The sequence below is a fragment of the Manis pentadactyla genome, chromosome 4, assembly GCF_030020395.1.
Source record: "Manis pentadactyla isolate mManPen7 chromosome 4, mManPen7.hap1, whole genome shotgun sequence".
Taxonomy (NCBI): Eukaryota; Metazoa; Chordata; class Mammalia; order Pholidota; family Manidae; genus Manis; species Manis pentadactyla.
In genome coordinates, this window is record NC_080022.1 from 168508620 (window position 1) to 168526163 (window position 17544).

The following is a 17544-nucleotide window of genomic DNA, read 5'->3' on the forward strand; positions in this document are numbered from 1 at the left end:
GCCAGGATCTGCTGTTGCTCTGCTATCCCCACCTCCACATGCCTAGGTAGAGACTCCTCCTGCCTATTGCTTCCAGCCACTTCTGTCTCCTCCAGTCCACCTTACCCACACAAATGAGCAAACAAGGATAGGTGAGGCTGAAAATTGGTTTATTAGCAATGTCCCTTGCTATCCTCTTACCTTAAAATAGCTTTCAGTATCAAAAAGAATCTAACACAGGTCACCCAAGTCCCTGAGGTTGTAGTCCTACTGCAGCGCCCCTACTCCCAGGAAGGAACAAGACTCCAGACACCCCTGCTCCAATCAGAGAGACTGCTTTGGGATGGAAAGTTCCTGGAGCTCCACATTCTATCCTTACGGAGCAGAATGTACTGGGGCTGCTGGCAACTGGCAGGGGTCACCTTTAACACAGGGCAGGCACAGCACGGCCCCTGCCTGCCTCTACAAAGGCCAGAAACCAGAGCAGCCACAAGCCTTCTCCCCTCCTCTCTCAGACTGCCCTCTCTCCAAGGTTCAGACCGTGGCAAAAGGGTTAGCAGGCAGGGCACTGGCGGAGGGGGGGAGGCCAACCATGCCTACGCAAGGAGACAGGAAGGCTGGAGAGGCCCAGAGGATCCCGATTTCCCTTCCTGCCTCTGTTTCCTGGGGAGCTGGTTCTAGAGGGTGATCTTGATTCGTGTGCAGGCTCTAAGAGGTTTAGAAGGGGACTGTAAAGGGGGCAATGGACAGGAACACAGACGCTTGCAGGCAGCCTGGATACCTGCACCACCAGCCAGATCTTGGGGATATCCTGACTCTCTCTCTGGCCTGGGCCCCTGGTCATAGTTGGTGTTCCATTGGTGACTTGATTCCCCCCATCCTACTCCAACATCCCCCGACTATCTGGCCTACTCACCTACACTCACACTCGTCTCACACCCAGTCCATGCAGATGGCTCTAACCCACACTAACCTGCTCACCCCCCCAAACACACTTTACAACCACTCACACCCTCCCCCTACTCTCCACATTACACCAGACTGGTGCTCTCACACACTGTCCCACTCAGCATCCCACACACCCCAGGCCTGTGCCCACGGGGCCATCACCCATGCACTTGGTCTGGTTCACACTCCCTTACATACTAGTGTGCAGGCTCCCAACTAGAACAGCAGCACGGAAGCCAGGATTCCTGTCCCGGGTGCTCTGGGGTCCTGGCTCCAAAGCAGGAGTGTGGTGGGGCCTCCTGGGGGTCTGGCTGGGGCAACAGAGTGAGAATGCTCCCGGGTCCCGCAGCTTGGTCCTTCAGATCCCATGGGGAGAAAGAGGCCTGCTTTGAAACTTGGACAGCCAAAGAGCAAGAGTCTACTGCCACCTAGTGGTGGCCTGGAGAAGGGCATGGGGCAACAGGGGGTACACTATTACATCCCCAAAGGCCAAAGGTACCTTGTGTCCCAGCTAGACAGAGGGCTCTGGGAAACACAGAGGCAGTGAGGGGATGTAGGTAGGCTGACAGGGAGGCAAAGACAGTTCTTCTCTGTGCGGAGCTAAGAGTTCCACTCCAGGAACCAAAGGCCCTGCCCATTCTCTAGCCCCGGATACTGAGAGGCCAAGGCTGAACAGATATCAAGACCTTGAGGACCCCGTGGGGGCAAGCAAGGGGGTGGGTAGGGAACATGATTCTGGGCCCACACCCTCTTGTCCAAGTTCAAGATGCAAAAGGAAAAAAGAAATCATCTCAAGGCTTGGGGGAGAAAAGGGAGCCAGCAGGGAGGGGGCAGGATCCCCAACAGGGCACCTGCTGCCAGGGCCTTCAGTCCAGCTTGAACTTGGCCTCTGATTCCTTCAGCAGGTACAGGCTGTCATCTTCCAGAAAGCTGTGGGCCAAGGGAGAAGCCCACTGAGGCACAGCTCAGAGAGCCCCCTGGGGTGGGGAGGGGCACGTGCAGGCAAGCAGGCCGGGGCAAACCACACAGACTCTGTCTCCTCTAAGAAGCGGGCGAGGAAGGGCACAAAGAACATGAGCCCTGGGCACCCACCTGAAGAAGAGGACGTGAACAGGGATGGTGCTGATGTGCCAGATGGCGTGGGCGTCCAGGACCCAGAAGAGAGGTGGGAAGTCAAGCAGCTCGAGCAGGAATAGACCTTGCAGCAGCAGGACTGCCAACATGCACTTGCGCACATGCGGCAGTCGCCGTCGGTTCCACAGGCACCAGGCGAGCCACCACAGCACGTTCACCAGGCCTGGGTACGTGCAGGTGGAAGGGGCTCACTCCGGGGACCTCCTCCTCCCGACAAAGCCTCCCCAGCCATGCCCTTAGACCCTAGGGCCATCCTCAGACCCTCCTCCCAGCCTCCCCTCTGATTTGCTATTCCTCCCCCTTCCCCACCACATCTCTCAAGAAGCTTCCTCTCCAAGAACAGCACCCAGCCCCACCTTCACCCCACATGATGCAGCTCCGTGGGGCCCCAGTCCCATCTCATGCCTCACCGATAGCCACATTGACTGCCAGGTTGTAGCCGTAGTCGAAGTGGACAAGGCTCAGGTAGGAGACATGAGCGGTCAGCATCAGCAGGAGGAGGGCCCGGAATGCAGAGGCCACCGCCGGGCGCTGCAGCCCCACAGTCCTGCCATGCCAGCCAGAGCTGCTCAGAGGGAGGCAGCCCCTCCCCAGCATTCCCTGAAGCACCCCTCAGCCTCGCATCGGTGGTAGAAGCCACCGCCCCTCTCCCCACCAAACACGCCAGCTGGGCAAGCCTACAATCCCCTGGGAGCTCAGGACCAAGAGCTGCAGCTCCTAGGAAAGAGCCAGGGCCTCCAGTCCCACCCCAGAGTCCCCATCCAGGACAGCTCGGAGGGTACTGTGTGTGTGTTGGGGGACGGAAAGGGCCCTGGGAAGAGTACCACCAGGGGAGGCTGGGGGACTCCTTTCTGCTCCTAGGACCTGATTTGGCCCCTGCGGCGGCCAAGATGCGCTCACCTGACACAGCACAGATAGACTGAGTGCAGGATGACAGTGGAGGCGCAGAAGTAGTCCATTTTCTGAGGACAGGGAGAACTGGGTGAGGGGCCAGTGTGAGGGGAGTAGGAGGTGGACAGGGCGTCATGGAGGAGAGGACTCCCTGGGGCTGGGGGTGGAGGGGTAGCAGGGGCAGCTGGAGTCTAACACAGGAGCCACAGGCCTATGGTCAGTACGGTCCGTGGCTCGTGCTCCTTCTGCTCATTGCTGTTTCACTCCCGCATCTAACAGACTGACCCTTGTATTCACATATATAACTTTTTTAAAAAGTGCTCTGCAGTGAGGCTCTGAGGCATTGGTGGAGGGTGCCTCCTGAGACTAGAACATAAGAGAATGCCATCGAACTCGGAGCACAGCCCAGCACTCGGCAGCGGGGCTCAGGTCTGGACTGCACCCTCTTCCTGCCTGGGTCCTCCTGGGTGAGAGATTTCATCTTTCCAAGGCTCAGTTGCCTAACCAGGTAAGAAGAGCCAATAATCACACCTACCTCACAAGGGTCAAGCAAGGCTCAAGTGTACTACTAGGTTTAAATGTCTAGTGCAGAGCAAGTGCTGTGTGACTGGAGTCAGTGTGAGGCCTGTGAGGCGGCTCTGCCCCATCCCCCTGGGCTCCTTAGGGACTGTCCCAAGTCGGAGGGGGAGCGGGAGGGGCGCTCACCTCTGTGAGGTCAGTGTCCTTGGTGTGGAAGACTGTGGACCAGAACCAGGCATTGAGGGAGACCTGTAGGGAGGGGGCTGGTAAGCACGGCGCCCCAGGGCGGGGAAGACCTCTAGAGGGTTCACATCTGTCTCACTTTTGGGAAACGCTTTGGAGCAAAGAAACATGCTTCCTCTTGTCCCTGGAGCCCACCAAACAAACCCATGCCCCTCCACCCCCACCCAGGCTGGTTCCCTCAGGCTGAGCTTCCAGCCGCCCTGAGCCCCCTGGGCCACAGGGGCTGCAGCCTCCATAATTCCGGCCTGGCTGGGAACTGGGGAACCAGTTCCGGCAGAGCCAAGCTCCCTGCTTACTCAATCCCTAAGACAACAGCCCCCAGGGGCCTTGCCTCCACCCCCACTGGCAGGTGATGACAGCCCCACCCTGGCCAGGGGAGCCAGTGACCTCAGCCTCTGGGGGCGGGAATGAAGTGGGTGCGGTGGAGGGGCTCAAGCCAGCTTGGGGTGTGTCCTGAGCTAGCAAGCAAGTGAGGGAGATCAAGCAGATCCCACTGGGGCCAAATCTCCAAGGAGGAGCCTGTCCTTCCTTCTGGCTGGGCCTGCCCAACCCGCCAGACCAGTGGCTGCTGCTGCGAGTTCTGGAGGAACAGGGCTGAAACAGCTGTGGAGGGCAAGGACCCAGGGAATGTTTGAGGCCCTTTTCCTGGAAATTAACTGCAAGGAAAGAGTACAAATCATCTTGCAAATGAGCCCTGTATCTCGTGGGAGTTTGCGCTGGCACTTTTTTCAGGACCGCTGTATCCAGGACAGAGACCCAAATCATGGCAAGAAGGGTGGGCTGGCGTGGAGGTACACATCCTGGGTTGGGAGGAAGGGCTGGGAAACCACTGACAACCAGTCTAAGGAGGGAACAGCCAGCCAAAGTCTGGCCTGAATTCCCTGGAGGCAGGGAGGGCTGCGCTAGGGTGGGCCTGGCCTACCAAAGATGGGTAAAGGTCAGGAACTGCCGAATATACCAGGAAAACTAGCCAGGCAGGGGAGAGTGGAAGCAGAGTGCGAAGCCACTCTCCATGCTTCTCTCTTCCTTACTGCAGCAGGAAGGTCAGACAGTAGGAGGGGTGCCCAGCGCAGGCCTGAGGGGGCTCAGGAGAGAAAGGGAAGAGCAATCGGGTGGAGGCGGGCAGAGTTCTGCTGCAAAGCCAGTCAGCACTGGAAGTCTCTGGAGGCTCGGGTGGCCTGGTGTAAGCCAGTCTGGCCTGGCTTCCAGGCTGAGTCTTGCTGCTCATGCTCCTCATGACCTGGGCAAAGGCCCTTCCCTTCTAGCCTGAGCTCTCCCCTGGGACGAATCAGAAGCTGGCCTAAGTGACCCTTCGTCCCTTCCCAGCCCTGATGTCAGGTAATTATTCCTGGTCAGATTGCTTCCTCCTCTGATGCCGGCCATCCTGTCCGATTCCTGGGGCTGCCCCTCCCCAGAGATGGTAATGGAGGCATGGTCTAGAGGCTGGAAAACAGGACAGAACAGGGTGGCTTCTCAGATACTGCCAAGTCTGTGATGCTCAGCGTCACTGTGGGGAGAGGAGCACGCTCGGGGCTAGAGACAGGGCCCAGGTCTCACATGGGCACCGTGTCCTGGGCAGGCCAGGAACAGGGACATTCTTGGGGGGAACAGCCCTGTTGCCAGTATGAGAGAGAGGTAGAGGGGAAGGCAGCAGGGACTGGCAGGCAGCCAGGCCTCCTTGTCACCCACAGCAGGAAGGGGGAGGTAGCAAGAAGACTGAGCCAAGTGGCAGTTAGAACACTTAAAGCAGGCGAGGCGGTGCACATGGCCAGGACTTAGCTCGACAGGATAGAGTTGGGGCTGCTAGGTCTTTTCCAACCACCTCTCCAGGGTGCCTTCCACTTCCAGAGACCCACCTGAAGCCTGGACTCTGTACCCCTGAAAAGTCCCCTCTCCCCTGGGGAGTGTCCCATTATAGGAGGCTCCTCTTCTGACCCTCTCTTCAGACTTGGGAGATAGTGTCATTAAGAATGCAGGCCCTAGGCCAGATTGCCAGGGTTCAAATCCTGGCTCTGCATTTCCTGTGTGTCCTTGGGCAAGTTATTTAGTTTTGTTGTGCCTCAGTTTCCTCACCTGTAAAATGGGAACAATCATAGTGTTGATAAGGATTTAATAAGCAATAAAAGTACAGGGTAGTACAATGCCCAGGACAGAGTGAAACATACCCACTTTGCTGACCAGAATGAGACCCTCACATCTCTCCACAGACCTGAAGCCAAGTCTGCCCCTCTGCAGACCAAGGAAGTCCAGGTGGAGAAGAGATGGTATCCCTACAGCTGCCTAGGCCCATCCCACAGTCCCAGGCTGGGGGCAGAATGTCCAGAGCCTCCACAATGAGGCTGACCCAGGGTTCAAGTTCTGCCTCGGCCCCTAAATAGCTGTGTGACCTTGAGCAAATAACAATTTCTCTGAGCCTCAGCTGCCTCATCTATAAACAGGGTTAATAATAGTATCCACTGCATAAGAGGTTCCTGGGGTTGATGTCTGTGAAATGCCAGGCACAAAGAAGCCCTTCAATAAATGGTTGCTGCTATTGTGGCCTGGAATAAAGCAGGGGCCCCGTAAATGTCAGTTTCCTTCGTCAAGTCCAGCAGGCTAACCCCTACCTTTTTTTCCCCTCAGGGATCACAATGTTTTACGTCACACCGAGGCCCCAAGTCGCCTGATCCCAGAATGTAGCTGTAGGAAGAGTCCCTCCTTGCTCCCAAGCCACTGTGCTGCTAGGATGCACTGCAGAGGTAATACTCTCTTCACTCAGAGCTGGTGGTCAGGACTTAAGCAGAGGAGACACACGGCTACGGAAAGAAGGGAAGGCCTTGGAGACGCAAGCATGTGGCCGCCCTGAACTCCTCAGCCACGCTTGAGTAGAATGGGGGGGCACATGGGGCAACTGGCCAATCAGAGAGGCCAGGAGGGCAACGGGCTGGCCCAGCAAGCACCAAGAACTTGGAGTAAACACTGAGGAAAAGGGGGGCTGGGGGCAGGGTGCCAGTGAGGGGAGAAATGGAGGGGGACAGAGAAGGCTGGGTGACGGAGAGCAGGAGGCTGTTTCAGTCTGTTGAAAGCAAGGAAACTGAGACAAAAATATCACAGCTGTGAAGCTGGTTGGATGCCAAGTGAGCCAGATCTGTCAGGAATTCGACCCCAGTGCTAAGCCCCAGTGCTCGGGGCTGTCATTGACACCATGGCAGTGGGGACATGTGGGTCTTTAAATAGCTCAGTGTCTCAGAAGTGGGGGAGGCAGAATGTTAAATATGACGCCTGCTGCCATCCTGAGTGCTCCCCCACCACCAGAGGCCACGGTGTCTCACCCCCTGCCTCTGGCGGGGCAAGCCTGCCCCTGTTCACTCCTGAAAGAGAAGGGGGTAAGAGGCGGACGGAGTTGGGAAGAGGAGGGCTTTTTCCACTATCAATAGGATTCCCTGATTTCCTGCCATTGCCTTTTCCACTGGCCCTTGTCTGACCCTAGGGAAGTCCTTCCTTAAGTCTAGCCATCATTCTGCTGCAGCCTCAACCTATCTCTTCTTGTACTGTCCTCAGCAGAGGTAGAGCGCAGTCAGTCCCCACCGCCATCAATCATCCTGCAGAGATGGAGGGGAGAGGGCTTTCCTGGCATCCTCACTCTTTCACCTCTACTCCTGAGGCCCTTTCTTTGCAGGATGAAGGAGGGGAAAACTGGTTTGGCCTCTGAGCTTTGGCAGGCAGCAGGGCCCCCCAGTTCCATGAAGTCAAAGTTCTGTGGTGTGAAGAGCTTTGGTGAGCTCCCCTGAAGCTTGGCTACTGCCAGCCCAAGCCCAGGTCTAAATGTCTAGACAGATACTGCCTTCTTGTGCCAAAGCTTCATTACCCCTGCTGGGGGCAGGGTCTCCTCATTTCCCAGAGAATAAGACTGAGGTAACCCACCCCACACCAAGACCTAACCTGGAGCAGGTGAGGGCCCTTCCTATCCCACCCCAACAGAAATCAGGAGTCCGACTCCCTCCAGAAGACCTAGCCCAGGACAAAGTCCACTGCCACACCCTCTACACAGCTCAGAATCCCTCCCTCCTGCAAACACATACACACATATACACATACAGGACTAAAGATCAAGTGTAAAATCCAAACTGGATCATCAAAGGGAGTGTGGATCTGAGACTGTCCCTCAGGACCTAGTGGTGGCCAAGGGGGTTCCATGTCCCAGAACCCCATATCCCACAGGATGCCTTAAGACACAGGCCCAATGTATCTGCCCTCTCCCAACCTAACATCTCCTGCTCTGTCCCTGAGGGTCCTCAGTCACACTGAATGACAGGGCACCCCTGGAGGCATGGCCTTCACCAGGAAGGAAGATGAGTGGCAGATGCCAGGGAAATGAAAGCCCAGATCAAGAATCAGGGAGATTAAGACCAGAGTTGCAAAGTGAGCGCATGGTCCTTGGCACATGTCACGAGGACAAACACTGGGGTCCTCTGAGGTCCCCTCAGATCCACAGGTCTATCCAGGGGGACTCTGCGCTTGTTCAGAGAGTTCACGCAGGGCTGTCCTGTCTCTCTAATAGAGGCAGGGGCCGGGGGTGGCGCAGACAGTGGGCCCAGAAAGCAGTGTCCCTGGAAGAACCCCAAAGGATAGGAGACAGGTATGCCCTTCTCAGTTTCTCTGCCCTTCCTGCTTTCTTAGCGAGGACCAAATTCCCTTCTCTGAAAGAGGCCTAAACAGGAAGTGTTGCCTCTATCCCAGCCATGCCTGCGACAGTGTGCACTGATGCCAGTCCCCTGCCTACACCAGTCCTGGCACTCAGGGCCCTCTCTGCTCCATCTTACCTCCCTCTGCTCCTCTTCATGCAGCCAGTGTGGCCAGGCTGACCTTCCTGAGGTTGCCTGTCAAGGTCCCTCACTCTCCGTGTTTGGCACCGTTGCCTCTGCTGTGCCCCAGCCTGGAAGGCCAGACTCCAACAACCTCCTCTCCCTATGTAGGTATGTGTCTACACCTCACCAGGCCTGAAAGTCCCAGACAAAGCCTCTCCTCCTCCCTGGGCCTCCCTGACAGACTCCTGCCCTTAGGCGATGTGGTCCCCCCGCCGTACGGCTCCCAGAGCTCTCTGTCTGAGCCCTGAGCTCTCTGTCTGAGCCCTCCTCCCCTCTGCCTGCATTCGGCCTCCCAGGAGCTGCACTGCACCTCCCACCAGGCTTAGCTTCCTGGGGCGGGGGTCTCAGCTCCCACAGGGCAAACCCTGTCTCTACCCACAGCAAATGTTCAACAAACACTTATTACAGCCTAGGAAGACAGCCCAGAAGAGGGGCTAAGTGCTCAGACAGCCCTGGATGCCAACCTGTCCCGACTAGTGACTAACTTACCTGTTAACTCTGGCAAGGTTTTCCCCCTCTGAGCCTTACTCAGAGCTCACAGTGGTATTATGAGGACTTCATGAAAAAGGTATAAGTACTTGGGACAATGCCCATCATGGGATCTGTGCTCCATAATTCATAACATATTGCCAACATTTGTTGAATGGAAAAGATTAGGGAGAATCAACATTTCCTAGAAGCTTAACAGTCTCCTTTTCTGCCTCCTCCTGATCCCCATCTCCCAAGTCTGAGGCTTGGCCTGGACTTGGTCAGCTGCACATGTTCAGTTTTCTTAAGGTCCTCAGAGACCCTGGGGCCACCAGGTTCAGGGGCACCATTCAGTTCTCTGACTGTCCAGCAGAATTCAGAAGAATGGCCGACTTTCTCCTTCCCATCCTTGTCCCAGGGCTTTCTAACCACACCTAGTTTTCTACCGAGCTCTCTGACCAGTCCATTGCTGGTTCCATTGTTGGCTCATCCTCTTCCATCCAGCCATTAAGTTTTGGGGGTCCTTCAGCTCCATCCTAGGTCCCTCCTCTTCTCAGTTGCCCCTCAGTGACCTCATCTATAATCACAGTTTCTATCACTGTCTCATAAGTGGAAACACGGGGGTCATCCTGACTCCTCTCTCCTCATCTAACCACGGCCAAGATGCTATGAGTATACACTCTGGAGCCAGATGCCTGGTTTCAAACGCTGCTTCCTAGGGCAGGTGGCTTAACCTTTTCAATTCTGGGTTTCCTCATCTGGAAATGGGATAATAATACTACCTACCTCATAAGCTTGCTATGGAATTAACAAGATTAATATTTATAAAGTGCTTAGACTGGTGCCTGGCATACAGTACGAGCTGTGTATATGTTTGTTATATAAATAAAATTAATTTAAAACATAAAGCCACATCCAAAACATAGCTCACATTCTTCTTTACTACCCCCCTTCCCAAGACCCAGGCCATCCCTCTAGTCTAGCTACTGTTCCCTATGCTGAAACTACTAACTAGGCCCCTACATCCATCTGCCCACCTGCCTACCTGTCTCACACCAACACTCCCTGGCTTCCTGCATGGCAGGCTTCCTAGCCTCTCAGGTTCTCAAATGACTTACACTCTCTCCTGCCTGTGCATATTCTGAGTTTTCTGTGTAAACAACTCCTCCTGACTCCTACTCTCCATGAATTCACTTAGTTAATATCCATTCATCATTCTGATCCTACTTTATATGCCCATTCCTCAGGACACCTTCTCTGATTGCCCTGTTCTGGTCTGGTGCCCCATCACAAGCCCCTACAGCACTTCCACCGTACTTCTCCAGAGTTGTGCTTTTACACTGTTATGTGCTTGTGCAATTAGTACCAGAGGGCAAGGACCTGTCTATGTTTATATATTTTTGGATCTCCAACATCCAGCAAAATGCAGGGCACCTAGTTGGTACTCAATACAAGAATGAATGGTGGCTTTGATGGCAGGAAGGTCAGTGAGTGGAGATAATTTCCCTAAGGCTTACAGTGGTGGTTCTGATAGGGAGACATCCACTGCAACCTCTTACTTTCACACCCTCCCCAAGGTCGTCACAGTTCATATCTGTTCCCTAGTCCAGGCTTCTCACACAATTCCCAGGGCCTAGATGCTGGCACCTCTGACCAGTTATACTGTGAAGCCCAGAACCCTCTCTGGATACTCAGATGGAACATATTTCAGTCTCTCCAGGGATGGTCTAAGACTAGGCTGGGCTCTAGACAGTGTTGTGGCTTGCCACTGCCGCCAGGACCAGACTGGGGTTGAGATTGCTTCGAGTCCTCTATAGGGATCCTTAGAACGACCATGGTCCCAGTATGCTCTCTATGACCCATCTTCCTTCTGGGTTGTAAATTGCCTTATGGGTCTTTTGGTGACTTTTCCCTTCAGGAAAAAATGCTTCTTTCCTCTCTCCTTCCCTCCCAAACAGCCTGGCCTAAGACTGCTAGAAAGGTAAGGTCCAGTTTAGCACCTTCCATGTTTTCTCCCGAGGCCTGACCATCCACAGCTGCAAGTTCAGCCCTGGAACGTTTTAGGGAAGCTAGGTTAAAGGAAACCCTATTGGTTGAGAATGGGGATCTAAGGGTTCCTCCTTCATAGATGAGGTTGTAGAGCAGGAATCCTGCCAAGTTACCTACCCAGGCAAAGGCCACGCAGGTGGGGTACATAGGGGAGGAGGCTGGCACGGAGGTGTGGTAGCGGCAGAGCATCACCAGGCTGGCCAAGCCATTGAAGAAAGAGGCCATGGCAGAAGCAGGCTCTTGGAAGAACAGGAACCGGGAGAAGGGCCACTGGAAAAGGAGCACATGGAGGGGGCCTGAGGAACAAGCAACCCCCAGCTGGCCCAACCTACCTTTTCTTGACATACTGCATCAACAGAGCCTCAGCTGCTCCCTCAGTTTCTAGACCTCAGCCAAAGCCTTGGGTTCAGCCCCTCTTCTGGCCAATGAGCTCCCCTCCAGTCCCTGGCTGAGGGTCATCCCTCTATCCCGGCCAGCATTCACAGCACTGTAAGGCTGGTCTCCGGGAAGACGAGGTGAGCCAATATAGATGTCTCAGCACGGTCTGGTGGAAACAGCACAGACCTGCCATTCCCAAGACAGAGGTCCCCATCCCACCTTCACTACTGACCACAGCCTTCTGGCCCTCAGCTCGTTCTTTGACAAATTGGGGAGAATTAATTCTTGCCAACCTCAACAGGCTAGAGCAAGTTCATATTGGATCAGAAGGCACCAGCCCACCGGGCCTTGCTGGGTAATCTGAGGGTGTATCACTATTTTAATCCACACTCTTACTGAAGAACCAACAGGAAGCATGCTGTGGTGGGTCAGGGAATTTGTCCTTGGAGCACGGCGGGCATTTCACCACCCTAAGAAGCCCAGCAGCACTTTCTGAGGAGACCCCAAAGCCTACCAAATCTTGTTACTCCACATACAGAAGTAGGACACACTGGTCCCATGTGATTACACGAAAACCAGCAGATTCTAAGAAGCACAGGTACTTGCCCCAAACACACACCCATCACCCCACTCCTCAGAGGGCTTAGACAGTATGGTCCAACTGGGGTGGGGATCTTACTTTTACCATACTTCCACCATATACCTATGCTGACCCTCCAACTCACCTTGCCATGGAACTGAGGCACTCTGTGACCTTCCTGGAGGTAGAGGCCAACAGTGACCCACATACACTCATACTTACAGTCGTCTTGACAGGTCCAGCCTGAAACAGATAAATATGACCTGGTGAACTCCCCAGCACAGGGAGGCACAGAGGAAGTTCAAATAAGGACCAAGAGTAAATACGGGTCAAGAAAGTCTGCAGGTTGGAGAAAACCAGAAGAAATCTCAAAATCCTAGCTTCCCACATGGATGGATGAGAGATGGTTCGACATACAAATAAGGAAGTGTGTATGTGTGTGTGTATGTGTGTGTGTGAGATTAAGGGATGGATGAGCAAATAAGAGATGTTCTTTTTCTTTAACATAGTATGGGGATTTTGGCATCTGATGGATTCATTTTGTGGATGCCTGAGTTTATGTCTGCCTTTCCTGAACATAGGATTTTCTCTCACTTGCCAGGGAGGAATCCTTGCTATGAAAATGAAGCCCAAATTCTCCAGTCTGTGTTTGAAGCCCCAGATCACTTTTGCAACTTTATTTCCCACTACTTCTTTTCATGTACCCTGATCACTGAGTAAACCAAGCTGCTGGATGTGTCCACAACTGTCCAGGGCTTCCACTCTCTGTTCCCTCTGTCTGGAGTGCAAAAGGGTAGTAAAGAAAACAAACTTGTAGTCGAAGAGACCAGAAATGGAAACTCCACTTTATCACTTATTGGCTGTGTGACTTTAGGCAGGGCACTTAACCCTAGTTTCCCCATATGTAAAACTAGGTCAAGAGAAACTACTCCAAAGGGTTGCTGCGAGAATTAACTGACATATTGTGACAACTGTAACACAGTGGGTGACCACTATAGCCACAGTTCCAAATTCAATGTATCCGTCCGGAAGCCCTTCCTTCACAGACTGTTCCAAGATGATCACCGCCTCTACCCCTCAAAGCTAGACCCGATTTCTTCCTCCCACTATTGCTTAAGCTAAGGGTCCTTTAGGGCTCATATAATACTCTACCTTGCAGTTGAGAGAGCTAATGTTCCCGTGGGGGCTATGAGACCAAAAGGTGTGCTCATGGTCTGATTTCGAGGTCATTCCAGGGCCTCATACCCAAAAGTATTAAAGACCCAGCTGGCTGAATACAAAGTAAATGAAAGCTTCTGGAAAAGTAAAACTGGTTGGTAAGGTTCTCATTACCGTGGGGCTCTACTCACCCACACTCACAACGGACCCCCAGAGACTGCAAAAGGGTGCGTGGGGGCGCAATGGGCGGGGCCAAGACCAGGGGGCGGTACTTAAAGCAGGGTGGGGCTTACCTGCTAGACTCATGTAGATTGGCTGGCGGGAGCGGAAGTGCTTCAGAGCACCCCCCGAGCAGTTCCGCTCCTCGCACCGGAGCACGCAGTCGCGGTACATGGGTTCGCGGTCCCCCTGAGAGCCGCTTGCTAGCGCGGCTGCCCCGGCTAGTAGCACCAAGCGCGCCGTCTGTCCGGCCATCCCTTCACCCTGGCCTTCTGCCGGCGGAGGAGCTTAAGAGACTTCACTTCCGGAGTAGCCGGAAGTGCCTTGTGTTCTGTATTCTACTCTCCGCTGACTTTCACTCAGTTTAAATAAAAGTTCCCGCAGTTTGGGGGCTCCTGCCCCGCCCGTTGTCTGTCAGCTCCATACATAGAGGCGACAGAGTTAAGGAAAGGGGAACGCCCAGGTGGGTTAAGGAGCAAATTTAAGTCTTCTTTTTTCAAAATCTGTCTTGTTTCTTCCCCAGCGTCTTTTTATTTTTAGGTAGGGCTATTTTCCTGTCATCAGCCCCGTCGGATTTCACCTCCTTACGTACCTGTAACTGTCCCATTTCATTCCGTTTCCACTGGTACCACCCTGGTTGAAGACATCATAGCCTCTTTACTAGTCGTCCTGCTTCTGCTTTTGCCCCCTCCCGTCTGCGCTCCCTTTCCAAACATTCAAATTTGACCATGCCACTTTCTTAAAATTTTTTACTGGCACCCAATTACCACAGGATAAAATAATAATTCCACAAGCCCTGTACGATCGGGCGTTGGCATCACTCTTACTCTCACTCCTGTTAAGACTCTCACTTCTAGTCTCAATTTAAACACAACTTCTGAGGGTGATTTAAACAGAGATCTATTTTCCCCAAGCAGGGTAGGACCTCTGCTGTCTGGTTTACCACTCTACTTCCAGGACTAGTACAGAATTTGGCAGATTGCAGGCTCTAAGTTTTGTTTGTTTGTCTGTTTTTTGGTTAAATGAATGAATGAACAACGTAACTGAACCTTGGAATTTGACTGTCAAATCCAGGCTGTCAAATCACTAGCCGTTCAGACCACGCTGAAATAGAAGAGGTGTAATATTTCTAGGAAAATTAAGGGGAGGACTTTGGGAATAGAATACTTGTCTTAATATCCACCCCCTTCTCCCTGTAGTACCACCACCCGCGCGCGCGCACGCACACACACACACACACACTCTATCTCATTGGGCATTGAAACCTTGTAGCTAAGTGCATAATTAGTGAATGTAGATTAATGACTGCCTTTCCTCCTCCCCCACCCCTTCATCCTCCTCAACTTCTCCTTTTTATGTTGGGATGTGGAATGAGTAAGATGTAAAATCAGATTTCATTCATTCACTTATTCAGCAAGCATTTCCTGAGCCCTTACCTCTAGCACATGCTAAGCAAGGCACAACTCAGGAGGCACCATTCATATTGCATTTGCTGCGAATGGTGCTTCTTCCAGTTAATTATATGCATAAACACCCAGCTGCCACATTGCAAAGCCGACACAAACAAACTAAACAACCACCAAGCCCTCCAGGAGCTGACCAGAAACGAACTGGTGCTAATACTATTTTGCATCTGGTAGGTCAGTCCTTTTATAACACATTAGTTTATTTTATCCTTACTAGAACTCTGGGATGAATCTTTTTATAGGATCTCCATTTAAAGATGAGGAAATTTAGGATTAAAGAGGATGAAATCCTGACGAAGTGGAATTCTCTCTTTGAGAGAATTCACATAAAAATATGTTCCAATTTTAAGGAAACTTTTAAGATTCCAGTTTTGGAGGCCTTGTCCTATATTATATCAAACATGTTAAAAGAAAAGGAAAAATGTAAAAAGAAAATATAAAGTAGTCAAAAGTGTTGATGTATATTTTTGGATAATATAATAACAGACATGAAAATAAAGGAATGGGAAGGGTAAAGAAGAAGAAAAGGGGAGGCTACTCTGACTGGGTGGTCAGAGAAGGCCTTTTTGCAAAAGTGACACTTAAACTCCAGAAGGAACCAGCCCTGCTAACACCTGGGGGCAGATTATTCTAGATGAGGGAACAGCCAGTGCAAAGGCCCTAAGGCAGGAACTTGGCATCTTTGAAACACAGAAAAGAAGCCTGCCTGGCTAGAAGGCTGTGAGGTTGAAGTGATAGCCAGAGACCAATGTTATCAGGGCTCAGGTCACGGTGAAGAGTTTAGGCAATGGGAAGCCTTTTGGGGGGTGTTTTAGTGCTGGAATGGACAAAATGGTTTGATTTATGCTGAAAACATTTACTTTGGTTCTGAAGGGAGAACAGCAGGGTGGCGGGTGGGGGGATTGAAAAAGGGCAAGAGCAATACAGAGGAGATCAAAGGCTAGTGCTTTAGCCCAGAAATAGAGGCTTAGATTAGCTAGTGGTGGAGGTGGGAAAAGGATGCATGTATTAGAAGAGGAATCAATAGATCTTAAAGAATGATTGGATGTAAAAAGGAAAGAGAGGTATCAACAATGCGAGTTCAGTGGAAATCATCTGAAACTGGAATTGGCACCCCATATCAGGGCTTAGTGATTGCCATAGTTTCATGCTTCTGGAAGCTTCCTAGTCTCCTCTTCCCCAAATCAAAAGCCAGAGACAAGAGTGTCCTCATTCACACCCCGGAGGTCTGTATCTCCAGCAGCAAGCTGGGTGAGCTTGGGGTCCTGAAGGGCTGGGTAGAGCAGGAACTCAGTGTTTGAAAAACAAAGAATCTGAAATCCATCCGGAATCTGGCAGAGGGATGACTCAATGGGGCTTTCAAGGGACAAGCATTGGGGTTTAAAAGGTCACTTGCCCCCACACCAAATCCTAAAACACTATGACCAGGAACCATTCATCCCAACTCTCTCATATTTCAGACAGCTAAGTGGAGCCTTATTCGAGGCCACACAGCCCAGCCACTGTCTGAGGAAAGACCTCCAGATAAACAGAGGGCACATGTTGATCTGCAACATAAACACATGGACATCACAGGACACAGGAAAGCACAATTAAGCATGCAAGAAACTGTGACAGCCTCATGTGCTCAGGCTAGAATAGCAGCCATACATACTTCCTGTACATGCATTAAAGCAGGTGAGGCCAAGAGCACAAGATTGTTTTTTTGTGTTGGCAAGGCGGCCTAGGGAGAGAAAAGGCCATCTCCCCAGGCCTTGGGCCTGCATTCCTGAGATCAGGGTGAGAGGGGCTGAGGGAGGTGATCAGCACGTGCAGGGGCCTTGCGTCTGGCACATCAGTTTGGGCTGTGCTCATTTGCTAACTTCAGGACCGGTCTAGCCCTGGAAGTGGCCTCCCAGCGATTAAGTTGCAAGTATTCAAGTATTCTTAAAAGGCCACATTTAGGAAGGACAGATTTTCTTATCAGAAGCTTTCAAATTGCTCTTGGGTGGCTCCAGGAAAGCCTTGTGCTTACTCTCTCGTACTCCTACCAAGAACCCAATTCATAGACATTTCTCACCACTCCATGCCCCAGGCTCAAGGCCCTGTGGGGTAGGCCCCAGTCTGTGGCCTGGACCTTGGGCTGTGGACTGTCTCCTCCCTTTCTCTGTTTTCAGTCCTCTGAACCTAGGCTGGCTGGTGAGGTAGGCAGAGAGGAGGAGACTCTAGTGCCAGCATGCACGCGCGTGCGTGCGCGCGCGCACACACACACACACACACACACACACACACACACAGAGCCTTCTGTGCCCCCCAGTCTTAGTGGCTAGTCAATGATTGACTGGCATTTCACAGGCTGCTGGTTCCAGACCCCAGCCTGTTGACCTTTAAGAGGTCACCCCCCCTAAGCCAGAGGCCCGTCCTGCCTCTTCAATGACAGTGGTCACATCCCATCCACTGCCCACAGGTTCAGTACCTGTCACCGAAGGACTCCTTGGACAGATCTAATGCCTCTGCCTTCTGTCCCTGGGCTGTCTCTCCTCTGCCGTCCTGCAGTCACCCCTCCTCTGTAGCTGCCTCCCTCTCCAGGCCCTCACTGGACCCTTCTGGCAAACTCTCAGGCTCCTCTGGCAACCTCCCTCCTTCCCCCAACCCCCCTCCCCGCTGAGCCCCCCTCAGCCTTTGT

The 17544-nt window shown here is 52.8% G+C and overlaps 1 protein-coding gene across 3 annotated transcripts; it reads right to left on the bottom strand.

The window, feature by feature from the left end:
• Nucleotides 1-132: 132 nt before the first annotated feature.
• PGAP3 (post-GPI attachment to proteins phospholipase 3) lies at nucleotides 133-13737 on the bottom strand. Of its 3 annotated transcripts, none has more exons than XM_036930491.2 (8): nucleotides 13488-13737; nucleotides 12182-12279; nucleotides 11196-11348; nucleotides 3658-3720; nucleotides 2962-3023; nucleotides 2472-2608; nucleotides 2020-2049; nucleotides 133-1857 (listed from the first exon to the last, which is right to left on the bottom strand). In XM_036930491.2, the coding sequence occupies exons 1-8, from the start codon at nucleotides 13666-13668 to the stop codon at nucleotides 1826-1828; spliced, it is 756 nt and encodes a 251-aa protein (XP_036786386.1). In that variant the 5' UTR covers nucleotides 13669-13737; the 3' UTR covers nucleotides 133-1825. The 3 variants fall into 3 exon arrangements, with proteins under 3 accessions (XP_036786386.1, XP_036786385.2, XP_036786387.1); XM_036930490.2 differs by having other exon boundaries at nucleotides 2020-2224; nucleotides 13488-13727; XM_036930492.2 differs by lacking the exon at nucleotides 2020-2049 and having other exon boundaries at nucleotides 13488-13736.
• Between the last annotated feature and the right edge of the window lie 3807 nt (nucleotides 13738-17544).